The 16049-nt window shown below is 46.8% G+C and overlaps 1 protein-coding gene across 3 annotated transcripts in view; it reads left to right on the top strand.

Moving 5' to 3' along the window:
• Positions 1 to 11454, top strand: part of VPS41 (VPS41 subunit of HOPS complex) — a 199506-nt gene extending 188052 nt beyond the window's left edge. For all 3 annotated transcript variants that reach the window (XM_028108900.2, XM_028108901.2, XM_088018676.1), the window contains 4 exons: positions 8243 to 8342; positions 8448 to 8492; positions 10012 to 10091; positions 11237 to 11454. In XM_028108900.2, coding sequence (XP_027964701.1) covers positions 8243 to 8342; positions 8448 to 8492; positions 10012 to 10091; positions 11237 to 11317 — 306 coding nt within the window. In that variant the 3' untranslated portion in view covers positions 11318 to 11454. The remainder of the gene's footprint in view (positions 1 to 8242; positions 8343 to 8447; positions 8493 to 10011; positions 10092 to 11236) is intronic.
• The last annotated feature ends 4595 nt before the right edge of the window (positions 11455 to 16049 follow it).

The raw sequence follows: 16049 nt of genomic DNA on the forward strand, positions 1-16049 counted from the left end.
AAATTTAGAGCGTCTTGAAGTTTCCAGAAAGGTTTCACATACGTATTTTTTACTCTTGTCTAGTGTCTTTCGTTTGTTCCATAAAAGTATAGTTGATTTTCACATGTTCTCACAGGATAAAAAATGGCCAGCCCTGTTAATCCCCAAAACTAGGGGGAAATTTTCCAGGATCATGAATTTGTGAGAACCTGGAACCTCCTCTGTTGGGCAGGGCAGCAGGGAAGGACCCTGGGGGGCTGTTAGGAACTATTCAGCAAACCTAAGGATCCATGGTCAGATGTGAGGGAAAGGGCTTCTTGGGACCTCTTGCTAATTTGCACTGGGAATCTCTCTTTCGGGTAGATTTACGATAAAGTATGCAGCACAGGAAAACATACTTGGGCCACTGAAAATGGCTTTGGGACCTTACTCGCTAGCTGAAAGCCAGTTGGAAACAGAAGGCAGGAAAAGAAGGCAGGAAAAGAAGGCAGGAAAAAACTTAAAATCAATCTCTCTTCTGGTTTTAAGTTTTAGGTTTTCTAAAATGCAAAAACTTTCTTCAACTGAATTTTAACATGAGTCGTGTTAGAGGTCTGTGACATCATTAAAGTGAAGGAAAATAGGTCCTCAACTGACATTTCAATGTTGAAGTTTCTGAATTTATTTTCATATATTTTTATACATTGTTACAGTGTTAGTATAGTTACTCAACAAATTTTAAAAGCTTCGTGAAGTCAGTAAGATAAAAGTAGTCCTTATCATACTTCATAAACTTAAAGTGTTTCTAGGCCTGATTTCAAGGACAGATAGCATTTGTTGTTTTGATATAAAATTATTTGCCAAATAGCATAGTATAAATGACAGTTCAGTGCTTACGTTAAACTGACAACGGTTTCCAAATTATTTTTATGCTTTAAATTTATTTTTATACTTTATATTTTTAAAATATTTTTACTTATAAATTTAGCATTTATATCCCTCTCTGGTTTCTTTTTTTTTTTTTTCCCCATAAGAATTCCAGTATCTTTGTTCTTCTGGCCTTCGGAGACAGGCATTTCATCTCCACAGTGTTCGTTAGGAAGTCTCACACATGGGAAGACTACTGTCTCAGGGGGTTAAAGGATTGGCCTGTCTGGGAAGGTGATGAACTGGGTTTGAGGCCAGATCCTCTGCCTACGTCTTGTGTAGACCGCCAGTTGTTCCGTGGTCTCTGGAGAGGCATTCCTTGTCCCAGCAGGGTACGCCAGCAGAGGACTACACAGGATTGAACAGGCAGCCTGTTGTCTCTGAAGAGCAGTGGACACGATGTTTGCAGAGCTGGACTCCAGGGCTCGCTTTCCCATCAGCAAGCCTGCTGACCTTCGGGAGGGCACCTAACCTTTCTGGGTCGCAATTTTCCCATTAGGTTAAGTCCGTGTTTGTCAAGCCTGACTCCACACCAGAATTATCTGAATTTTTTTCAAAATTACTTCGTTTCAGGTACCACCCCAGATCTGCTAAATTAGAATCTTCGGGTGGTGGTTGGCGGGGGGGGGGGGGGGCGGGACTGGGGGACTGTGTCCTTAAATCACCTTGAGATTTCTTACGCTCAGCCCAGCACCAGTCTGTGCACTGACATTTGACATTCAGGAACCTCAAGATTAGGTGATCTCTAAAGTATCTTCTGTGTCTCAAGTTCTTAATGGAGTCCTTTCAGAAACAGGCCTTTAGGTCGCGCCATATTTATGTATTGTTCCTCTTCTCTCTACTTTGAAATCCAGAGACAGATGAATTAAGAGGAAATAGTGACTTCTTTCTTACCTACTTTTTTTGGACTCAGATGGGTTTCTTCTCGTTCACAGTACATAAGCTCTTAATTTCTTCTAAGAGGTACTTTTTAAAATTTACAGATTCCCTGAAATAAACTTTTAAAATGGGTTTTTTTTTTTCCCTTTCAGATTGTTTCCATTTGGCCTTATCACAGCCTTCAGGTGACATAGGTGGCCTGTGGCAACCACTCTAGCTTCTTTAATCAGTCTGGCACATGTGTACTTTGTGCTGTCATAAATTCAGATATGGTTGTATTGGTAATACTGCTTTTGAGCTCCAACAGGAGACCTTAGAGCCTTTCCTTATTTCTCTGCAGTTCATCATCATCGATGATAATCCCAACAAAAAGCAAAGCTTTTCAATTAGAATTCAGATCCCATAGCATCATAGCCTATATGATAGATTAGAAATTAGGTAAAGTGGTTTCCCAGGCTAGCTCTTGTATCATACTGAGGCTTATAAACCCGGGTAACTATCTGCCGTTTGCAATTCTAATGATAAGCACTGCAGTATGAACAAGGCAATTGTCAGCAAAAAGTTCAACATTCAAAGAATCTTTTAAAATAAAAATTTCAGAAACTGTAATTTTTTATGACATTTTTCCCACAGCAGCTGTTTCTAATGAACCATAAAAACTTCACTGATGTACAGTTCTTTTATTGCTTTATAAAATATCAGTGAGTCTGGTGCTTTTTGCTTTTCATTGGGATTATCATCGATGATGAACTACAGAGAAATAAGGAAAAAGAGGGAGAATCTAGAGTCTCATGTTGGTTTTCCACAGATACCTTATAATTACGTTCTTAAATTTACAATACAACAAGGTATGCTTGTAACAGATTGATTATAGACCCTACAACTGGCTGACTTGAAAATGATGAGGATAAAAGGATAAAGGTAATGCTGAAAAGCTTTGAACCGTGGAGAAAACAGTGTAATGATAAGAAAACAAGAGTTGGTGGGAAGAAAAAAAATAAAAAGTCCCAAAAGAGAAATGAATCTCTGAAAGATAATATTGCACTTGCCCGCAATGCCCACAAGTACTTTTTGAGATGAAAGCTTGATGCCATTATGAAGTTGAGGAAAGAAGAGACCACTGGCTTACTTACCTTGGTGAAATTCTAATAGGAGATAGATATAGATTCTAATTTGAGATATAGATTACACAGAAGAATGAAAAGTGATATGACAGTCTTAGTATTTCCAAGAACTGGAAAACAAGATAAGTCTCAAACGTGTTATTAATAAGTCCATTTAAAACAAAGATGTGAAAGAAAAAATAGACCCCGTAATAAAAAGTAGAACAATATAGAAAATAGGAATATCTGGAAAGTAACCAAATAGAACTCTTTGAAATTATATGTGTATTCATTTAAATTATCAATATTCAGTGCAAGGCCAATAGTAGATTGGCTGAAAGGGAGAATTAACTGGAAGATCTGATGACATTGTTTAGTATGCAGCACAGAGTAATTAAGAGATAGAAGATACAAGAGTGGTTAACAGGGGCACTTGGGTGGCTCAGTCGGTTAAACGTCTGCCTTTGGCTCAGGACATGATCTCAGGGTCCTGGGATCGAGTCCTGAGTTGGGCTCCCTGCTCAGCACGGAGTCTGCTTCTCCTTCTCCCTCTGCCCCCACTTGTATGCTTGCTCGCTCGCTCACCTTCTCAAATAAATAAAATCTCGAAAAGAAAATAAGAGTGGTTAACAGAGACATCAGGTTAGAATACACACGTCCTCAGCCACAGGACTTGTGGAGGAGAGAATCAAAAGACTAATAGGAAAACCTCTAACAGAGTTGATCAAGAAAAAGAAGACATATATATTTTAGGAACAAACAAGGGAGAACATAACTAAAGGTAGAAAAGATTTAAAAACTAAGTAAATGCTACAATTTTATATCAGTATATTTGAAAACTCAGTTTTCTAGGAAAATATAAATTACCAACATTTTCTCAAGAGCAAATAGACCTATAGTCATTAAATAAATAGTCAAAACATAAAGCCACAATAAAAGTACTATTCCACAGTCAACTTCAGAGGTTAGTTTCATCAGACTTTTAAAAAAACAGGCAGTCCCCAAATATGTTTTGTAGTTGACCTTTCAGCCAGGGCCCGGCGGGGAGGAGGGAGGGACAACACCTTTACCCAGCAGAGGGGGGTGAAGAATGCAGTCTTTCCTCAGGACACAGTGGACAGAAGTAATACCTGAGGTCCCATCAGCTTTAAGGACAAGGAGGAGGGTGCTGGGGGGTGTCCCAGCCCTGCCCTGTCGAGCCAGTGACTGGAAGGGCAATAACATGCATTAGAGAGAAACCAGCATCTTGAAGACTGCTTTCCTGCTCATCTGAACAAATAAGGAATAAAGCCTAAAAGACAAAACAAAAACCCAGGCAGCCCCTGTTTTACATCAACTTTTCCAGAGAACAGAATGGAAAAGCTCCTCAGTTCCTCACAGGATGCTGGTCCAACCTTTCCAGCATCGTATGAGACAATTAGAGCCCTGTTTCTGTAACACAAATGCAAAAAGTCTACATAAATCATTAGCAAACTGAATCTGACCATGTAATTATTGAAAGTGTATATCATAAATGTCATGGATTCTAAAGTAATCATCATCTATATGTTTGATAAAATTCTAATCAAAACCCCCAAAGAACTTTTTACAGTTCTAAATTTATGTAAAAAGCAAATGGCTAAGATTATTCAAGAAGAATGAGGAGGGTATCAGATACTAAATTTTAATATGTGGGGGGGATGTAAAATAGTATAACCACTTTCCCAAATAATAAAACCTCATCAGGAAAAAAAAAAAAAAAAGCCCTTTGCTTCCCACATCTTCCTGCCTGGGAATGTGGATGTGAGGCCTGGAGATACCTCTAGTTTGTGGCCACGAGGCAGCAACCTGGAGGTATTTTCTCCTGTAGATGGACATTTAGGCTGTTTCCAGTCTAGGGCTATTAAGGATAAAGTTGCAAAGGATATTTTCATACAGTTCTTTTGAGGACCTGCTTTTCATCTTGGGTAAGTACCTACGAGTGAAACTGCTAGGTCATGGAGCAGGTATATGCTTAATTTTTTAAGACTGTCCAATAGTTTTGCAGAGGATGGCTTCCCAGCCTCCCAGGTTTCTCTCACTGCCCAGATCTGTGGTAGGAACTCCAGCCAGCTGCGTATTTTAGTTGGACACCCACTGAACAAAATTGAAGTTGTGTTTGTTGAGGAGGAAAGGCACAAGATTGTTTCTTCTGAAATAAATCTGAAGCACATGGTAACATCTTAATAGATCTGTTCAACCTAAGTGGAAGAGACAGAAGTGTTGTATGCTGTATGTTTGCAGTATTTCATATTTGTTTTTAAAGCTTTTATTTAGAGACTGCATGCAAGCAGGGGGAGGGGCAGAGGGAGGGAGAGAACTTCAAGCAGACTCTGTGCTGAGGGCAGAGCCTGACGCAGGGCTCGATCCCACAATCCAGAGATCGTGACCTGAGCCAAAATCAAGAGTTGGACACTTAACCGACTGAGCCACTCAGGCGCCCCAACGATATTTCATATTTTAAAATGAAACATAGCACAAAGTAATGGTGGATGGTATTCAGAATGTGAGTGGCGGTGATTCGATGCCATTCTGGTCATAAAGACCTGGATGGCAGGAGAGCGTGTGTGTGCCCCAAGTGTGTGAATAACAGCAAGTTTGCAAGGCTGGAAAGGAGACCGTGGAAGGTGAGCATCCACAGGGGGAGCAGGCTGTGTACGGTGACCTCAGAAGACAGAAGTCGTCAGGAATCATGAACGTGAAGGTCAGAGGGTTGAAGAGGACTGATTTTGACCCCGCTGTCACGTGTTTTTTTTAATAAGGGCAGTCGGCGGCGCCTGGGTGGCTCAGTCGGCTAAGCATCCGACTCTTGGTTTCGGCTCAGGTCATGATCTCCAGGTGGTGAGATCGAGCCCTGCGTTGGGCTCTGTGCTCAGCCGAGCGTCGGCTTGGAATTCTGTCTCTCCTCTGCCCTCCCCACCCCCCATGCACACGCATGCACGCTCGCTTGCTCGCTCTCAGATCTGTAAAAGAAAAAAAGACATTTGTGGAAAGTACCAAGTATGAACTTTTAAGGGTGAAATCGATGATAAAGTGATAACTACAGCATGTTTTTCATGAGTCACTGATGGTTGCTTCAGGGAATAATCCATAGCCGACCAAATGCCTTGTCTGACTCTGGAAGCAATACCTGGGTAACAGTGCGGTGTTTGTGTACTGTCTTTCTCTCACTGCTTCTGGTTGCCTTCAGATCACTACAGGTTTTAGGGAAGAAATGGCTCTTTCCCATGGGGGTAGTCACTTTTTTTTTGGTACAGCTACCTGTCTGGCATCATGTAAATGAAAATGTTTTTGTATTTTTCTGATTTGGGGGCCTTGGACTTGGATCAGATGAAGTAGAAAGTCACATACTAAGCAGTATTTGTGTATTTTCCCTTCTCCTGGCTGTGTGCCTCTGAATACTCAAGTTTTTCTAGAAAATACTTTCTGAGGGCGACAGATCGCACCTGTTTCGACAGATGTACTCCTGGTGAAGAGATGCTTCCTTTTTAGTCTCCAGACACTGTGGCCTGTCTGGCCTGCCCGGGCTGCCCCTCCTCCTGTATTAAGTATGCAGTAGGCCCTAAACACCCACTGGGGGGCAGAGCCAACGCCTTCTGAAACAATTTATCAAACATATTTTGCTCAACACTAGTTCTCTTAAGTTTTTATTTTGGTGGTGGAGGCTGAGCAGCTTTATATGTTTGCTTACAAATTTTCTTGAAGTTACTGCAATCAGGACTTCTTAGATACTTTCTTACTATATTTTTCTCTTCCTATGTGTTTTAATGATTGTTAAAGTTTTGATGTCTTTATAAAGTGAATCAAAAATTCAATTTCTAGTAGCATTTTAAGGAATAAAACATCATAGACGGTGTCTTGATTAATGTGGAAATAGTAAAGCATTATTTCCTGCTCATCAGTACTAGAAATGGTAGGTATAGAACTTTAATCTGATTGTCAGCTCTGGGTTTTTTTGTTTAATATTTGCCTTCATGTGTTTGGGGAGAAAGCCCTTGGGCTGCATTCAGCCACAGCTCTTGCTGTCTGGGATTTGAGGGGAGCACGTGTGCGTGGAGACACCCGGAGATGGCAGACTCCAGGCGGCTGCTCTCCGACTTCCCTTCTTAGTGGCATGAATGGAAAACCTGAAAGCAAGACACCCACGTAGGTTCTAGAGGTGAGAGGGACCCCAAGCTGGGCTGCAGTGATGAACGATGGGTATCATTGTTTGAATTTTGTGGCAGTTACGAGTGAGTGCCCAGAAGAGCGGGCCACAAACAGTGCGACAGAGAACCTTTGTGCCCTTCAGGCCTTGAGCACCTCCCTCTTCGAAAAGCAACTAGTTCTCATTAAAAAAAAAAAAAAAAAACATCTAGCTTAAGCACACCTCACACAGCCTCTCCCAGTGTCTAATAAAACACCTGAGAGAACCCAGAACAGGCTGGAAGCTCACCCTGGAGCCAGCAGAACGGAGTGGAACGTAGGGTGGGTTGCCTCTCGGCTCTGTGTCCTTGCTGAAAGCAGGGGCCGTCTTTGTCTGCATCCCGCCCTGGCTCTGGAACACAGAGTGGGTGCCAACCGGACATGGCAGCTTGCCCTCTGCGCCCTGACTTCTGAAGCTGCTACAGTGTTGCGACTGCTCCTAATTCTCCAGGAAGGGAGGGAGAAAATTCGACAGCCTCACAGGAAAAATGCTCACAGGAAAAATGCGTAAAGGAACAGTGCAGTACTAGGGTGAAGAGAATGAATCTTGTAACAGTGTTATCGGTGGTCATTTTTCAGTTGTCAGCCCCTTAAAAGTCACCAAATTTGAGAGTTACCAGGGACACTTTACATTCTTAGCACTATGCTCAACAGTTTGGATCGGAAGGAAAGAGGGATTACAGCAGAGGGGATTTAGGACAGAAATCACATCTGTTTAGTTTCTCTGTGTCCTGTTCCTTGTACATGATAGGGACCCAGGATAGATTAGTGCAGTAGATAGAGGGATTTATCAAATGGAGGATTTGGGGATAGCAGGTTTTCCATCCTGGGCAAAGATCTGGAGGTTGGAACGTGCAGGTCACTTAGGGGCCCAACTGCTGGAGAGAGTCCGCATTAAGAAGGTCTGTAAGATGATATTAGGGTTGGTTACCACAGCCTTCCTTGCCAGACTTTGCAATTTGTATTTAATTTCACAAGCACCACATACATGCAGTGGTGACCGAATGGAGGCTGGAAAGGTTGGTTTGGAGGGAAAAGCATACCGGGGACAGGCAAGGGTGAGTGCCTCATTGGACGATTTCAAACACACTCATGTTCTGAATCCCATAAGAGGGCTTGTCGCCATATTTGAGTCTTTTAAAAATGGCTTTTTCTTACAATGTATGCATTAGATTCTGCTTCGTGAAGGCTGCAAGAAGATTCTCGTGGCAGACTCTTTGTCTTTACTGAAGAAAATGCACCGAACTCAAATGAAAGGCGTTCTGGTCGATGGTGGGTAAAATTGAAATAATCCTATTGGAATCACTGCCTTACTTTCAGAAGAGAAAGAGCAGATAGAAATACTGTGTGATCCCAAGTGTGTGTGTTTCCTTGCAGAGGAGAACATCTGTGAATCGTGCCTTTCCCCTATTCTTCCATCAGGTGAGATGGTGGGAGGGGGGACATCCCCAAATGTTCATGAGGAGTAGAATTAAAACTTTATTATATAGCTTTTGGAATAACCCATTTTAGAGGAGAGTTTCAGCCCACAGCTGTCCTCAGTTGCACGCTGGTGCCGCCCTTCTTGAAAGCTGAGGTGCTCACCCGTCAGGGAGTCTGCATTACCTGGGAGGTAAAGCCCAGATTGCTGGTCCCACCCCAAGAGGTGCGGGACCCCAGAATTTGCAGTTCTAACACGTTCCCACGTGGTGTGGATGCTACTTCAGGGGCCATTGTGTGAGATATCATGGCTTTAGGGTAAAACAGAGTGGAAAATCTACCTTTGACAATGCTTAAATTCCAAGGTAGAAGAATCGTGGGTAGCTTCCCCCCCTTTTTTTTATTTTAGATTTTATTTATTTATTTGACAGAGAGAGACACAGCGAGAGAGGGAACACAAGCAGGGGGAGTGGGAGAGGGAGAAGCAGGCTCCCCGCCGAGCAGGGAGCCCGATGTGGGGCTCGATCCCAGGACCCCGGGATCATGACCTGAGCCGAAGGCAGACGGTTAATGACTGATTCTTGAAACTTGCTCTGCTATATGGTTCAAGGCACCTAATCTTCCCACATTTCACCAGAAACCTACTACTTGCCATCTAATCCGAACATTAGCATGTGTTTATTTGTAGTTGGTAGATCTCTGTATCATCCTGTGTAATCAGAGCACCTTAAGTAAGGAGAGGACAGAAGAGGAAATTCCATAATTTAAAAGTGGAAAGCAAAGCCTAGTTACTGGGATGCAGAGTGTTTTTAATATAAATTCAGCATAGAGGGGTACTGAAAGAGCTAGCTGATGGAGGATGTACTTAGCTTTACAGAATTATAGGGCAGGACCGGGACAGAAGTCTTTCCAGTCGGGGTCTTTTCTGCAGGAACTAGGCTGGGCTGTAAGTGTTCGTGTTGACAGCCGCCGTGGGGAGCTTCCGTCGTGGTTCTCCGGTAGTGTCTGACCAGCAGTGCAGACACGGGGCGGCTCCCAGCCTAGAGGGCTAGCCTGCTGTGCCTGGACGCCGCTGAATGGCTCGGCCAAGGCCGGAAGCCAACTGGCAGCATTTTCCTAAAGCCACAAAGTGGGCTTGAGCATAGGGTGGGTTTCTGGTGTCTGAGGGTCTAGGGAAGGGAGGAGGGCGTGCACAGACTGATCTAATTTTTACACTACCTGTGCTTGCATTTGCGGTGAGGTGGTCCCTTGGTGGTACTCGTCACCGACGGGGAGGCCAGGCATGGGACCTGTGACTCAGCACCCCCACCGTAGTCCCCACTTTCCATCTGATCACACACCCCCCCTCGGGACGGGGGTCGGGGGGCACCAGTGACCACGTAATCCTCCTGAGGCAGCATATTGTGGGAAAATTAAACTGCAGCAGGACTTTCAGGCAGGATGGGTGCCAGTTCCCGATCTCCTTGTTGCCCTGAGTGCTCGTGTCTCTGCCACCCCCACGTCCCCGTCCCCCCCCCCGCAGATGCCGCCAAGCCCTTCAGCGTGCTGGTCTTCCACTGCCGCCACATGTTCCACAAGGAGTGCCTGCCCGGGCCCAGCACGGTGAGTTGGCCGCCTGGCAGCCACCGACGCCACTGAGCTCGCTGCAGTCAGGAGGCTGTGCTCAGAAGTGTCCCCGTCGTCCTGTGGCTGCTCAGGATTCGTTGTCTAGCACAGGAGGGGAATGAAAGTATTTTTTGAATGCGTCATCTCGTATCCAGTAGTACCCCCTCTTTTTTTTTTTTTTAAAGATTTTATTTATTTACTTGACAGAGAGAGACACAGTGAGAGAGGGAACACAAGCAGGGGGAGTGGGAGAGGGAGAAGCAGGCTTCCCGCGGAGCAGGGAGCCCGATGCGGGGCTCGATCCCAGGACCCCGGGATCATGACCTGAGCCGAAGGCAGACGCTTAACGACTGAGCCACCCAGGCGCCCCTCCAGTAGTACCCCCTCTTATCCGTGGCGTCCGTTACCGTGACGGTTAGTCGTGCTCTGCACGCACGCGATCCTCTTCTGACCAACGGCCAGGTCGTCCAGAGAGGCCGCACCGAGCTCACCTGCCTCCGTCCTTCCCTCCCTCCCTCTCAGCACGCGTGCCTCTGCTCTCTCACAAGAGGGGGTCCAGCAGGAGCCAAACCACAGCCACAGAACCTCTGTCACAGTATGGGGCCACAACTGTCCAGTAATCTCTTCTGGGCCTCATTTCTCGTACGTAGGTCTGCATAGAGAAAGCCGAGCATATTTAGGGCTTGGTACTATCTGGGGTTTCAGGCAGCCACTGAGGGGCCTTGGGACTTACTCCCCAAGGATACGGGGGATTACTGTGCTGAACATCATAAAAGCCCATTCACCAAGGGAATTTGTTTAGGTAAAATCGATGACTGTCAAGCTATGCCGACATGACATACAGTGAGAACCATTTTACAGTTTGTAGAACCTTCCCATCCTGAGTTCTGCAGCAGGACAATTTTTAGGGTCCTGTTCCCATGTTCCCCCAGGACACGTGTTTTGCTTTGGGGTATCCTCTGCATCACAGTAACAGCTGGTGTAGACAGAATCCTATGTGACCCAGCAAAATCTCCGGGAAGAGGAGTGCTGTTTCATAGCTTACCCCACCCCCCCGCCCACTGCTCCCATAAAGTATTTCTGACTAGGAGAGTAGAAAGAGCTCTTTTTTTAAAATCTGTGTCTTTGAATGACCTTTGTAGAACTCTCCTGCGCAGTTCTGCGGCATCTGCAGCGCCAAGCACCGCGGGCCAGGAAGCGCCATTTTGGAGATGAAGAAGTAGCCCGGCTCTGCCCTCCCCTTCCTCCCCACTCGTCTGAAGACTGCTTGTTTTTGCAACGGCAGCGGCATTTGTGGACACTAGTGCTGTTACGAGATTTATATGTGTTTATGTTCTGCTCAAAGAAAACTTTCATCTTTGCCCGTCTTCTAGAGGTTTCTCTGTGCAGTTGAAGTGAGGGTTTGCCGCATCCATGCCTCCAAATATTTGGGCTCACAGTCCGTATCTCATCATTTGTTTGGCTCATTCTTCATTTAGGAATAGAAAAGTCAGTCTGGGAGTCGGAAAATGAATCTCTGGAGCCTAGTAGAACTGGCTATTGGGTGGCCTGCCGAGCGTGGTCCCCGCTGCCCACGAGCATCGCCAGGGAGCTGCCCAGCCAGCACTCACTGCAGCTTGGCACCTGTTTCCACAGGCTCTGCTGCCGTCAGTCCTCGCATTCTGGGTTTGGCTTTTTTTAATATGTCACCAACTGTGATTATCTTCTTAATAGGCATTTAAGGAAACATTGTGTAAATTGTCACTTATTCAAGGACATCTGGGAATAACACAAGCAGGCTGACGTCGTGCTGCTTTACGGTGACTGATCATGTGTTCCACATGTCTGTCGATTGAATAAATGTTAGCTCTTCCCATTATGAAAGACTCCCTTTCAGTGGGTTGAACAGCTTCATCCCGGAATTCTGGCACGCTAAGAGTGGAGAGTTTCCACACCTTAGAGTGTAAGGGCTCGTGCTTAGCTTCTGCCAGCAGGGAGGAAGGGAGGGACACTGCGGAGTCCGAGAGGGATTCTCGGGAGAAGTGGGACTGTCCAATGATGGAGGGTGGGCAGGACGAGTTTCCTGGAGCCTTCTCTGGAGCCTCGTTGGCCCTCGTGGAACCTAGAGAACATAGAATGCAGGCAGAGAATTCATACTTGGGACTGCCCTACAGTTACTGGCTTCATCTGTCTCGGGATGGGTTGCCATCCTCTTGCCATGGGTGCAAATGTATGGAAAACACTGTCACCACTCTTAGTCCCACACATGCGAATAAATGCAATTTTCTGCTTTGTTTTCAAGGGGAGAGGGTAGGATGCTGAGTCCTAAGCACAAACTGACCGGTGAACCTGGCATCTCCTTTCATGCTCCCTGCATCCCCAGGAAGAACATACCACGTCCCTCAGTTTCCTTACAAAGCGACTGAAACGTAGAGATGCTGTCACAGAAGGTGAGCCTCAGAGTAGGGCTCCTTTCAGAAAACCGGTGTGGGGGTGGGGTTCGTGGCACATCTCTGCAATGGAATCAAAAAGAATGTTCTCTAGCAGACAACAGGCTTTTCCCATTAGTCTTAAATATCCCAAAGTGGAAAGTTCTCAGCCCCCTCAGCATCATATCTCCTTGTTCCAAAGCTAGTGCTCCTTCTGCTCTTTTTCCCTTCTGTTCTAACAAGAGAAATCCTTCCTTCACAAAAAAAACCTCACGAGTAAGCCCAATTTGAAACACAGGTAAGAAGCAGAGCTACTGCACTTAGGCTGGAGGGGAGGCGGTGGTTGTAAATGCATATGCATCTCCCCTCCTTACAGAAAGCCATTCTGAGTGGGAAACAGCCAAGTGCAAAGTTACTTTGTGATAGCGTTTCTTTTGCTTTTAGCCGAAAGGATTTTATACTAGTTTAAGAAGTTCTTAAATTTTTAATTTGGTTGGTATAGTGTTAAACTATGTACTTCACATCCTAAAAACAAAGATTTGAGCAGTTACTGTGTGTCAGGCATCCTTGTAAGCACTTCGTCTTACTTCCTCCTCACCCTCCTCATTGTACAGGTGAGGAGGCGGGAGCACCTCGGGGCCAAGCCATCAGGCAGGAGGCCTGCAGCGTTTGTGATGTTAACCACTGTGTATTTCACCCTTTGGTTTTTTTTTTTTTTTAAAGTATGTATTTGACCTGTTGTGGTCAGTGCATAGAAAACAAAATCCACTCTGGCCACAGAAGGGGATTCGTTACAAAGTAGCCAATGGCTTTCAGAATCACTAGAGGACTGGGGAAGCCGACAATAGGGAGAGCTTCCCTCTCCCCCACGCAGGCTGCCCAGGGTGCTCCCTGCCCACCTCCACCGGAGGATGGGCAGCACAGAGCATGCAACCCGCCTTTAAGTAAACTGTAAATAAAAATATAGACGTTCCTCAGTTTTTTTTTAAAGTGCACCCAGTAACACCGAATAAGGAAAAGGATGTGTGTACACATGTGCGCAGGAGACATTCTACGGGCTAAATATCAGACCAGGTTACGCGGGCTTCTCCGACCAAGACTCGGGCTCTGGAAACTCCAACAATTTGGATACTAAACCGTAACTTGGACTTCCCAGACCCCCTATCCTGGACTCGTAGCTGATCGTCACTGTATGAAGGCTGCGGTGCAGGTTCGGGAAGTTAGAATCCGTGTGAGGTTCGTAATACAGAGAAGACAGGAGAGAGAAGGAAAGACGGCCTCCAGAAGCACTATTGCCAGTTAGCCAAGGCCAGGCCTTTCTTTACATGCACCAAGAATGCTGCTTTCTAAATGCAAACGTGCTCACGTCCCTCCTCTTCCAAGCCTCGGGCGTCCCCGTGTCCTGGGTGCGAAGCGACTTTGGGTTTGCACATCGGCCTCTGCAGCCCTTTGCACGGAGCTTCGCCCGCTGTCTCCTGTCCCTCCCAGAGCTCTGGTTCCCTTTACCTGACTGCAGCTCCCCCTCAGCCCATAGTGCTGTACTCGGGGGCCCTCGCTCGCCCTGGCCTCCTCAGCCCGCCCGCCCGTCCCCGGAGAGCACCCGGGGCTCCGTCTGCCCTTGTGCACCACGCTGCCATTGCCGGGGTCTACGTGCACGGACGCGGTCTGCGGAGGGATACCGCGTCAGGCTTCCCTTGAGTCCGCAGTCTACCTAGTGGCATAAATTTCATCTTCGCTCATGGGCAACTCAGATACATCAGGCTTTTCTGGATTAGTTTCAGGGACACCCCCTTCTTTCCTGGTTGCCTCGAAGTTTTGGGGTGGTGGCCGGGACGGCATCACCGCCATCTGGCATCCGTGAGAAGGCATCTTGCCGTCGGTTGGCCTCTGTCCATACCGGCATTGGCTGGAAGGCCATCGTCCCCACGGCCTTCCAGCACCTGCCTCTGCCGCTGCCGGCAGCCGCAGCCCGTCTCTGGCCCTCAGGTCTCCTCCTAACCCCTGCTGCTCCTGACCCCCAAGCCTCTCCCGGCCCCTCCCCCACGCCTGTCCGCTTCGTGGCTCTGGGGCTTGAGAAAGTCAGTCTCCCCAACCAAGTTGGTCTTTCTCTGTTGCTTCCTTGCCATTCTCAAGAGTGCGTGGGGTATGTGTGTCGTGAGGGGGTGGGGGGGAGGTGCTGGAGAAGGTGGGCATTTGCTTTGTAAGGCTTGCTACTTCTCAGAGGAAATGGAAAGTGGGGACCCTCTGTTCTCCAAGCTGCTGAGTCCACCTCGACTGAGACCTCAGTCTGGAGCTCAGAGCGGGTTGCCCCTTGCCTCTCTGCCCTCTCCTCCTGGGGCCTGTCTCCTCTGGCTCCACCCCAGTCAGGGCGGTGGACGCCTGTCACAGTATCATGTGATTTTGGGGACCCAAAGGCTGAGGTTCCTACAGGCTGCCGATCTCTGAACGTTTAAAGAATCCGCCCTGGGACTTAAAATCAAGGACTCACTTTTCCTTCTCTGCTGGACCATCCCTGTCCTGTGGCCACCTTATTGTCAACAGGGGACATTTGCCCCAAGGTGGGGGAGCAACCCACTTTGGACACTACTCCACAGGAGCATCCTGCCCTTTCTACTTAGTGTCTGTGTCGTCTGGCAGCTCGCTGAAGCCCAGGAACAGACCGTGTTCACCTTTCCCGTGGTAGAGTGGGAGGTACCTAAGGATGTCTGCTGAACCAATGAAAGTCCGCCCGTCTTTCTCTCTTGTTCAAGACAGAAATACATACTTAGAACACTGTGACCTGAGGGACAGGACTGGTAAATGTGGCCCCTCTGGTCGACGTGCTTCTCCAGAGACCTGCTGTGCTCTCTTCTGTCATCTCTTCCTCCCTCTTGATCTTCACGGCCACCATCGACAAGTCTCTGTTGTCTACATTCTTCCTTGCGTAATGAACACGATTTATTCTCAAGTTCCTAAAACCTCATCTTTGAGTGCCCTTCCTCCTCTGTCCCCCATCCAGTCTGCCAGCTTTTCTCACCGTCACTCTGTCCTTTGCATTCTCACTGCCACTGTCCTGGACTCAGGTTCTTCTCGTCCAGCATCTGGCTGGGTTAGAACCAATCCCTTCCCAGTTTTCCTGCCTCCACTATCCACACTTCTGATTTATTCTGCACCCAACTTCTGCATTAATAATCCTTCCAGGGGCACTGGGGGGCTCAGTCGGTTAAGCATCTGCCCTCGGCTCAGGTCATGATCCCAGGGTCCTGGGATCGAGCACCGCGTCAGGCTCCCTGCTTCTCCCTCTCCCTCTCCCTCTGCCTGCCACTCCCCCTGCTTGTGCGCATGAGTGCTCTCCCTCTCCCTGTCAAATGAATAAATAAGATCTTCCAAAAAAAATCACCCTTCCAGACTGATCCACTCAAATTCCCAGATATTTTGCTATTCCCAATGCTCACAATCACTACGGTACATTTTTCCCATTTTTTCAGGTACTATCTTTCAACTCATCAGTTTAGATCCCATCAGCCTTCAAAATCTAACTTAATGTCTCACCATCTCCAGGCCTTCC

Source organism: Eumetopias jubatus, unplaced genomic scaffold, assembly GCF_037043125.1.
Source record: "Eumetopias jubatus isolate StellerSeaLion01/CBP00866 unplaced genomic scaffold, mEumJub1_p1.0 scaffold_14, whole genome shotgun sequence".
In the NCBI taxonomy this organism is placed as follows: Eukaryota; Metazoa; Chordata; class Mammalia; order Carnivora; family Otariidae; genus Eumetopias; species Eumetopias jubatus.